The sequence below is a fragment of the Apium graveolens genome, chromosome 6, assembly GCF_009905375.1.
Source record: "Apium graveolens cultivar Ventura chromosome 6, ASM990537v1, whole genome shotgun sequence".
Classification (NCBI taxonomy): Eukaryota; Viridiplantae; Streptophyta; class Magnoliopsida; order Apiales; family Apiaceae; genus Apium; species Apium graveolens.
The window spans coordinates 54233303-54244248 of NC_133652.1; the positions used below are offsets into that span (position 1 = coordinate 54233303).

General features: G+C 36.8%; 1 protein-coding gene across 1 annotated transcript; it reads left to right on the forward strand.

Moving 5' to 3' along the window:
• The first annotated feature begins 9455 nt into the window (after positions 1–9455).
• Positions 9456–10287, forward strand: LOC141667920 (putative germin-like protein 2-1). The gene is made up of 2 exons (XM_074474563.1): positions 9456–9630; positions 9749–10287. Exons 1-2 carry the CDS (start codon positions 9501–9503, stop codon positions 10285–10287), a joined length of 669 nt encoding a protein of 222 aa, XP_074330664.1. The 5' UTR covers positions 9456–9500.
• Positions 10288–10946: the final 659 nt, after the last annotated feature.

Consider the following 10946-nt stretch of genomic DNA (forward strand, 5'->3'; position numbering starts at 1 on the left):
CCCAAGAAGACTAGTTCTAGTAAAGGGGCAAAGCTGGCACCCAAAGGAGGGATTTTGAAGTCGAAATTTCAGGGGAAGTGCTACAACTGTGATAAAGTTGGTCATAGGTCTTCTGACTGAAAGAAGCCCAACAAGCCCAACAAGAAGAAAGAAGCAAACATGGTAGATAATATCTCTTAGGAGATGGGTGATATAGACCTCTGTGCTACGGTCTCTGAAGTGAACCTGGTCGGTTCTAATCCACGTAAATGGTGGATTGATATTGGTTCTACTAGGCATGTTTGCTCAGACAAGGCGATTTTCTCTAGCCTCAAAGCGTTCGATGCTGGTGAGAAGCTCTACATGGGGAATTCAACAACTTCTACCATTGAGGGTGAAGGCACGGTGATCCTGAAGATGACCTCTGGGAAGAATCTGACTTTGAAGAATGTATTTTATGTGCCTGATATCCTTGTGTCTGGTTCTCTGTTGAGTAAGCATGGCTTTCGCATTGTAATAGAGTCAGATAAAGTTATTTTGTCTAAAAGTGGTAAGTTTGTAGGCAAGGGTTATTTAACCGATGGGCTTTTTAAGCTTAATGTAATGTCCGTTAAGGACGATAATGAAATAAAGAATTCTTCTGCCTACTTGCTTGAGTCTCCTAATTTATGGCATGCTAGATTAGGACATGTAAATTATGACACTTTACGACGTTTAAGTGCAAAAGAATACATACCTAAACTTACTATCGATTCAAAACATAAGTGTGAGACTTGTGTTGAGGCAAAATTAACGAGATCATTATTTAAACGTGTGGAAAGGAACACCAAAGTGCTAGACCTAATACATAGCGATATATGTGATTTAAAATTCGCTCCAACAAGAGGAGGAAACAAGTATTTTATTACATTCATTAATGATTGTACAAAATACTGCTATGTATATTTGTTGAAAAGCAAAGACGAAGCTATAGATAAATTTAAAATCTATAAGGAAAAAGTTGAGACACAACAGACTGAGAAAATCAAAACGATACGAAGTGATCGTGGAGGTGAATATATTGAACCATTTGGAGAATTCAGTTCACAACATGGTATAATCCATGAGGTCACTGCACCATACTCCCCTCAGTCAAATGGTGTGGCTGAAAGGAAGAATCGCACTCTGAAAGAGATGATTTATGCGATGTTGTTAAGCTCTGGGCTTCTACAATCGATGTGGGGATAAGCCATCTTAAGCGCAAATAATATTTTAAATATTACGATGCGCAAGAATAAGGATGTAATTCCTTATGAAATGTGAAAGAAAAAGAAACCAAGTACCAACACCTGAAAGTGTGGGGGTGCCTTGCAAAGGTACTGATCCCTACACCGAAGAAGGAGAAGATAGGTCCTAAGACTGTGGATTGTATCTTCATCGGATATCCTCCACACAGTACTGCATATCGGTTTCTTGTTCATGAATCCAAGATTCCTGATATTCAAAAGAATACCATTATGGAATCAAGGAATGCCTCATTCTTTGAGACGATGTTTCCCTGTAATCCTGGAAACCAACAACCTACGACGTCTAAACGATCTCATGAGTCTGTAGATGACGATAATGAGAGTGACGAAAGTGAAGACGAAAATGTGGGGGTAGTGAGAAGGAGCAAAATACAACGAACGGAGAAATCCTATGGGTCTGATTTTATGACCTATTTTCTCGAAGAAGGTGACCCAAAAACCTATAAGGACGCGGTTACCTCACCTGATGGACCTATGTAGAAAGAGGCCATCAAGAATGAAGTTGATTCAATTATGCAAAATCATACTTGGGAACTAGTGGACTTGCCAACTGGTTGCAAACCATTAGGTAGCAAGTGGATTTTCAAGAAGAAGTTGAAAACTGAGGGCACTATTGATAAGTATAAGGCCAGACTTGTGATTAAAGGATACAAGCAACAAAAAGGCCTTGATTATTTTGATACATATTCTCCTGTAACGAGAATAATGTCCATAAGGATGATGTTTGCTATTGCTGCAATGCGTAATCTAACTGTACATCAAATGGATGTGAAAACAGCCTTCCTAAATGGGGACATAGATGAGGAAATCTATATGGAACAACCCGAAGGGTTTGTTGTCCCAGGACAAGAAAGGAAAGTTTGTAGATTGGTGAAATCATTGTATGGTTTGAAGCAAGCGCCTATGAAATGGCATGAAAAATTTGACGAGGTCGTGCTGGCTAATGGCTTCAAAATCAATGAATGTGATAGTTGTGCCTATTACAAGGATAACGAGAGTGGCTGTGTCATGATGACGCTATATGTAGATGATCTACTTATTGCCGGAAGCAATGATAAAGTGATCAAATCTACCAAGGACATTTTGAAATCAAGATTCGACATGAAAGACATGGGACTAGCAAATGTAATTCTGGGAATTCAAATTTCTAGAACATCAGAGGGTCTCGCATTAAGTCAACCACATTATGTTGACAAGATCCTTGAGAAGTTTCTTAAGGATGACTTTGAGAAAGCTAGGACACCTGTGGATATGACTTTGCACCTATCCAAGAACAAAGGTGTAGCTGTTTCTCAATTGGAATACTCGAGGATAATTGGTAGTCTGATGTACCTCATGAGTTGTACAAGACCAGACATTGCATATTCAATTAGCAAGTTGAGTAGGTTTACGAGTAATCCGGGAGCTGATCACTGGAAAGCGATCATAAGGGTACTAAGGTACTTGAGGGGAACTCGAGATTATGGACTGTACTATGGCAGATACCCAGCAGTATTAAAAGGATATACTGACGCAAATTGGATATCTAGCAAGAAAGCACTTAAGTCTACGAGCGGCTATGTGTTTACATTAGCTGGAGCGGCAATATCATGGAAATCCTCAAAACAAACGGTGATAACTCATTCCACGATGGAAGCTGAGTTTGTGGAACTAGATAAATGCGCCGAAGAGGCTGAATATCTACGTCATATTCTGGAGGATATTCCAAGATGGCCAAAGCCTATAACTGCAATAGGTATTCATTGTGATAGTCAATCCGCTATTGGCAGAGCACAAAGCACGATGTATAATGGAAAGTCTCGTCATATACGACGACGACACAGTTCTATTAGACAATTGATCTCAACTGGAATTATCACTATTGACTATATACCGTCAAAAGATAATATCGCGGATCCACTAACCAAAGGGTTATCAAAAGAAGTGGTTGAGAAATCATTGAGAGGGATGGGCCTTAAGCCTATTGCTTAACGGCATCATGGTGGACACCCAACCATTGCTGACTGGAGATCCCAAGAACTTGGTTCAATGGGACAACTAAATCATGATGACCAAATCACTGTGGGGGTAACCCCTGGCCTGTTCCTATGATGAGGAAACAGTGAGACCCATAAGGTACAAGGTTAGGCTTTGAGCTTTTAATGATCTTTGATGAATACATGGAGTTCAGGAGTGAACGCATGAAATTCAGTTGAGTAAACGCGGGTTACTCTATAAGATAAAGATCACCTATGTGGGAGAGAAGTGGGGCCGCTTCAAAGGAGAATTGCGAGGCACAATTCTTTAAAAACTCCTGCAGAACCAGGACGATGTTCCATGGCCAAAATGGACATAATCATGAGAACTGAATGAGTCAGGAAAGATATAGTGATGAGTATGTCATCGTTTACACAAACTGTCGAACAGTTCAAGGACATAGCGTCATACTGTCTACCAGTAAAGTCGATATACTTATTCGAGCGAAGGTTCAAGGAGCATTCTCTACCTATTGTATGCTATATCTGACCGCCGGAACTATCACCAAGTCAAGCTCTGCGTCTGTCTGTCTATGTGGTGCGTGCTACTGGACCATCAATCTCATTTGTGGGGGATTGTTGGACAAACTTAGTATTTTAGACTAAGTTGTGAATCATTTTGAGACTCTATATGAGTGAGACACATTATGTGTTAGTGGTCTGTATTTATTGGAACGTATTCTCCTCTTCGAGGGGATTTCAACGCATATTTACACGCTCAAAATGAGTAAAAGGTGAATGAGAACTGATATTCCAAAGTTTTACCTTTTAATATGAAAAGTGGTTTTGTACCACATCGAGAGTAGCACAAACCTATTCCTTAGTTTTTCTTATAAATACCATGTACCACATCGAAAAGGAAAACAAGTCCTTTCAAGCCTCTCTTTATAAATAGAGTCTTAGGGCATCAGTTTTTATTAAGTCAAGGGAATAAGAGTCATCTCTTTCATTCTCGGTCTCTTTAGTCTTAAATTTTTCCAATATTCCGGTGATAGTTCTCGGGCTTAGTTCAAGTTCGCTGAGAGTATATTCGATCTATCGATTATACTGGTATCTCGTTTTATCGTGGGAGGCTATCGACTCGTACATACGGTGAGAGGCGAAATAGCTTTAAGGAGACAGTTTCAACTGGACTCGAGGATCTCCATTTGGTTATATCCTTTCTTTCTCTGTTTGATTTCGTTTACTCACGCACACACTTATTTGATTTATATGTATTAATCGCAGATTGTATTCACACTTATTTCTATCGATGTGGGATGTTACAAACGCCCCCTCTTATAAGATCGACGTCGTCATTGATCTCACAAACAAACGCATATGAAACTCGGGCAGTGCCTTTGCACTTCCGGCCAGGCAGAGCTCTGATACCATTTATAACATCAAAGCCCACAACCGAGTGCGTACCAGACCCAAGAACCCATCTCAGGTCAGTCCAAAAAAGATAGCAATTTGGTACACATCAAGTGTTGAATTGTATCTATAAAGGCCCCGAACACTCTTATTTTTATTGGTATGGGATGTTACATAATCCTTTGGCTACAAGCCTAGATATGCTCATTTCCAAAGATCCATTAGCATGTAAATTTACTTTAAGGACCCATTTGCAGCCAATAGGCTTCTTTCCTAAAGGAAAATCTACAATATCCCAAGTGTGGTTACTTTCCAATGCTTGTATTTCTTTGTTCATACCCTTTCTCTGATGTAAAACCGCTTCTTTATAACAAGAGGGTTCCTTGCTAACAGATTGTGCAGCTAACAGACCATAACAGGACATGAAAATTACTGAACCATGTATAAAATGGCATCAATTATTTGAGACATGAAGTGCAAATTGTGATAATAAATGACAGTGGTAATCATTCATATAAGATGGTTGTGATCTATTTCTGGTGGAATGTGTAACTGGTTGGGAAATGACATGTTCTTCACTTAAACCAAGTAAAGAACTAGAGATGGCTATATCTGTTTCCAGATTAGAACTAGAAGATACAGAATTATTTATAGGAGGTGGAGGAATAGGTAAAGAAGAGTGTGTACTAATAACAACAGGATCAACGGATGATGAAACAGGCGAAGTCATTGCTGGTAAAAAAAGTCTCATTTAGAAAGTTAGAAAGTGACTTAGAAGGTGATGTCATTATATGAAGAGGAAATATATATTAATAAAATGTTACATCTCTGAAAATGGTAATATAATTATTGAGTAGATCATAAATTTTGTTGCCCTTTTAAGAAGAGGAATGACCTAAAAAGATATGAGATGTTGCTCTTGGACTGAATTTAGGCCTATTGACAGATATGGTAGAAATAAAACAAAGGCATCGAAAATTTTTAAGATGATCAAGAGAAGAACTTTGTTTATGTAACTTGAAGTAGGGAGTCTGATTTTTAATTGATACTAAGGGCATCCTATTGATGAGATATGTGGCACATAAAATAGCTTTACCCCAGAATTTTTCAGGCAACTTAGCTTGAAAAAAATAGCCCTAGCAGTTTGCAAGAGGTGTTTATTCTTTCTCTCCACAATACATTTTGTTGTGGAGTATAAGTACAACTACTCTGGTGTATAATTCCCTTAGACTGATAGAAAATTTTAGCAGCACCTTCACAGTGCATTATCACTTTTAATGCATAAACTATTAGATTTAACTGTGTCCCAATATATTGAATAAAACTTTTCAGAATTGCAGGTGCATCAAATTTGAACTTAAGCAAATGAACCCATGTATGTTTAGTAAAATTATCTACTATTGTAATAAACTGAGAACATCCAGACAAAAACTTAGTGTTATAGGCCTCCCACAGATCAACATGAAGTAACTGAAAAGGACTTATAGCCTTTATAAAACTGGATGGAAAAGACTTTCTAGTCTGTCTAGAAGCATGAAAAATCTGACTTACAGTATTTAATTGACATTCTTTATTAGGTTCAACCTTGTATGTTTATATTGATGTTGGTGTGTGTATTTATATACATGGAGCCAAGGGTATGTTCCTTGAAGCATTCCACTGATTATGGATCTTATGTTAGGCAGAATATAATACAATGAATGTATATGATGTGTACAATCTTTACTATAATTATAATCCATGATTGTAGTAGTCTGATCTCTGGGGATTATGTTTGCTAACTGGTATTCTTTAACCGGTAGATTTGGAAACACCGTCTTCATCTAACCGAAAGGAAGATGACCAAGCCGGATGTGCCACATCTGAGTTTCTTCAACGGCATTGAAACAGTAAGCACTGACTTTAGTATCTAGTTATTGAGAAACACTGTATAGTCCATTTGTCGGCCTACCAAGAAAAATCTGAGGTTTGTTCTGCAAAAGGTCCTGAATGTAACAACCTCCATTAGTGAAGTTGACTTTAGAATTTTAATCAGCACACAACTTGTTGACAGAAATCAGCTTAAACTGGAAATATGGGACATGTAAGAGTAGTCCTTGCAAAATGATATCATTGTTTAGTTTTACAGTGCCAGTATGTTGAAATTTAACATTGCTTCCATCTGGAATTGTTATAAAGTTGTCATTTTCTTTATATACCTCAAATTGACCAAAACTCTCTAGGTTTGGGCAAATATGATGTGTTGCTCCACTATCAATTAACCATATGTTACAATGAGTGGAGAACAGACAAAAATTACCTTCCAACAAGGCATGTTTTATCTCAGCAGCTTGAGCAATTGATGGTCCAATTTGATTCTGAGAAAACAAATTCATTAGCTGATTATACTGATCTTGAGTCACAGGTTGATTACCTGCATTATCTGGTAAATCTGAGTCTGGTTCTTCACTTTGACTGTGAGACAATGCAGCAACCTTTCTTTCCTGCCTATTTTGAAATCCTGAGGAAAAACATGAATTCTGAAACATCTCTCAATACTATGTCCAGGAATTTGACAATTAATGGAGAAGCAGGTTTTTGGCTCCTTTTGGAACCAGCAGTATCAGTTTTAGAATCAGTCTTGTAGCCAAATTTTGAGGTATCTGCTTTTGTCTTGTAGATTTGTTGTCTATCAATACCAGAAGAGTTATTTGATCTGTTGAACCCGTAATTCCTTGATCTTAAACTAGTCCCATACTTGTCAGCATAGATAGCCATTGCTTGATTTTGAGACATAGAGGACATTTCCTTATGCTATTCTTCTTTTGCCAACAGTCTGTATGTTTGTGCAATTGTTGGCAGAGGCTTCATCATTAACACATTTCCCCTCACTGTTCCAAACTTATCAGATAGCTTCATCATAAATTGCAAAACCTTATGTTCCTGTTGTTTTGTCTGCAACCTTTGAGTTAGATTACATATGCATAACTTGCAGGTGCAATAAGGACGTGGATCAGCATCTTCAAGACCATCCCATAATGCCTTGATTTTAGTAAAAAAATTCAGAAACAGAATCTTGTCCTTGAGTATTTTCTGACAGTTGTTTCAAGAGTAAATTTGTGGAATAGATGCAAAACCATCTCGATCTTCAAGTTCATATCATATTTCATGTGCAGTTCTCATAAACAACACACTTCTTGCAATACTTTCGTCTAGATTAAAAATCAGCCAGGAGATAACAAGATCATTGCATCTTGATCAGTATTTGTACACATCAGATGTAACTTCAGGTATAGCTATGGTTTCATTCAGAAATCTGATTTTATTCTTTGCAGAAAGAGTTAGCATCATCGAACGATTCCAGTTTTGAAAACCAGTGCCATAAAACTTCACAGAAACTGAGTTGTGGAGGCATTAGACGGATGGATATAGTAGACACTTGATCGATCTTGATTCGTCTGATTAGTTGCGGTTTGATTTGTTTGTGTATTTATTATTTGCTTTGAATTAGGCAAATAGTTTGCAGGCTATTGCGTGAGCCCGTAGGGTTTACCCAGTGCGCACCCAAAGGGTAGCGGCTGCCGGTTACCTACGATAAAAAAATAGTGTTTAAGAGTAATTTTGATTGAAAAAAAAGTAATTTTGACAAATACTTAGTGTTCAAACAATTGACAAGAAATGAGGACTGATCCGTGATTTAGAACAGAATTTCTCAACAAAGAAACACAATCAGATAACAAGAAGTATTCGCAGATGTTGAACACTCGTCAATCACCAGAATTTAGTGATTAGGTTTTAGTACTCAATTTTCAGATTTCGACGCAAGGATAATGACAGAATATCCGGAATTACCGGATAACACGAAAAATAAATGCAAACAGACAATCAATGTATATATATCAGAAATTACGCATATAGCTATCCATAAAACGAAGAATTAACTCAAATTCAACAATCTATAATTGATCGAATGAACCTGAATTTGTATACGAATAGTAATTATGCAGGAATAACAATGAAACGTCGAAGAATGATGAATAACTAAGAAATCGCCAATAGAATCGTCTACACGGGGTCTGATACCATGTTATCTTTTCTGAAAGTAAAAATCTCATCGAAGAAAAGAGAAGAAGTAATTACAATGTGTGTTCTTGATTACACATATACACAGATCTATTCAAAACTAATAAAAATGGAGGAAAAGTTTGTTATTCTAACTTAACAGATGTCAGCTCTGTATTGGACTATGAGAATAGTCTAGAAGGCTTGAACTTTGCTGATGTGAAGGTCTTAATATGTCAATAAACATTCTTTTGGGGCAGAAGTGGTAGGTTATATAATATATAAACATATTATTAAGCAGGTAAACCTGATTCAAACACATGCAAAGTTTTTACCAGCTGCAGGAGAATTAGCTTAGACGCGGGTTGAATTTGTCTCAAAATCATTTGCTGAATACATTGCAATTTGAATATCTGCTCAGAAGCTGACTAGTTAGCTATATTGTTATTAACATTGAAAAACATACTTGAGTTACTTGGTTTTTTCATTATTGTTTCTTGAGGAAACTAGAAGCAGTGAACCTGATACATTTAAAAACTAGTTAAAGATGATCTATTGGATAGACTTTCAACCAAGTTATGTCACAACAATAAATATAAATAAATAACAGATGCCAATTACATATATAGTTTTACTACTTCTCTGTATCTTGAATATGTCAGTGCCATAGGTAAGCAATTTTGTATATATTTTATCCTCTCTGTCACACTTTCCCTGGTAGAAGTTTTCTATATAAGCCTTGGACAAGATCCGTATCTTTACAACTCAACTCTCAGAACTCATCATTTGGTCTCTTAGCATTTTTTTTAACCAAAAGTTTTCAAATATGGATTCTTCAAGGGGCTCCAAACTTGTTTTCATATGTTTAATTGTAAGTAGTATGACTTGCTTTGTTGCTCTGGCCACTGATAATAATCCTCTTCAGGATTTCTGTGTTGCTGATGCAAATAGCCCAGGTATATATATATTTTAAATGCATGCATTCTTGACGTAACTACCTCATTTTCATATTATCTGTTGTCTACATTTTACTTGTACACTACAAACATCTGACAGACTTGCTTCTTTTTTCAGTTTTGGTGAACGGACTAGTTTGTAAGGACCCCAAGGTTGTAACCGAAAACGACTTCTTTACTAGCGGATTGAACGTAGCTGGTGACACATCATCCAATAAAGTTGGATCAAATGTAACCACAGTTAATGTTGCTAGGATTCCTGGACTCAACACGCTTGGCATTTCTCTTGTTCGTATCGACTTTGCACCATATGGAATCAATGCTCCACACACACATCCCCGTGCTACTGAAATTTTGACAGTTATCAAAGGTACATTGAGGGTAGGATTTGTCACTTCAAATACAGAAAATCGTCATATCACCAAAGTCCTTAACGAAGGTGATGTGTATGTGTTTCCTCAAGGCCTTATACACTACCAGCAAAATATTGGATATGGTAATGCAGTAGCATTTGCTGGTCTTAACAGCCAAAACCCAGGGGTTATCACCATTGCTAATGCTGTATTCGGAGCCAATCCTGATATATCTGCTGACATTCTTGCCAAGGCTTTCCAACTAAACAAAATCACAGTCCAGCAGCTGCATGCGAGATTTTAAGCAGAGGAACGTATTGGATTTAAAAATAATATTTCTTGTGGATTTTAAGCTATTGTTCAGTTAGTTTTTTATTTACTTTCAATTGATATTGTTGCTTTTAATCATTATTTGGTATCAACCTTAAATAAAAATCTCAGGGGTGACTGAGGTTATGGCTTAACTCCCTGCTGGCAATTCGTTCGTTTCGTGTACTTTCATGTCGTTTACTTTCATGTTTCGTGTCATGAATGCCTAACCCAAACCCGAACCGTTAAGGATTCATTTCGTTTCGCGTTCGTGTATCTTCATTTCGTGTACGTTTCGTGTCTTATTTCGTATAATTTAAAATTAATAATAAAAATAAAGATAAATAAAATATATATTTAAATGTTAAATTTTTACTGGTCGAGTTTTAAGTCAATAAGTCATAAAGACTCAAGTGCAGTCAAGTCTTATGAAATTTAAATTTGAATCTATTGTATGTCTATTTTGTGTAAATATTACATGTAAAATATTATTGTAAGATATATGTATTCATATAATTTTGATAAATTTATTTAAATATTTATTTATTTCGTATACTTTCGTTTAATGTCGTGTACCCAAGTGTAAACCCAAAACCGACACTAAATTCACTCATTTACTTTCGTGTTCGTGTACTTTCGTGTTCGTGTATAGCT

Bases quoted from the DNA above. Each gene is read 5' to 3' on its own strand.
- LOC141667920 (XM_074474563.1), top strand. From the start codon at position 9,501: ATGGATTCTTCAAGGGGCTCCAAACTTGTTTTCATATGTTTAATTGTA. The intron at 9,631-9,748 runs GTATATATATAT...TTCTTTTTTCAG, and splicing joins TGCTGATGCAAATAGCCCAG to TTTTGGTGAACGGACTAGTT.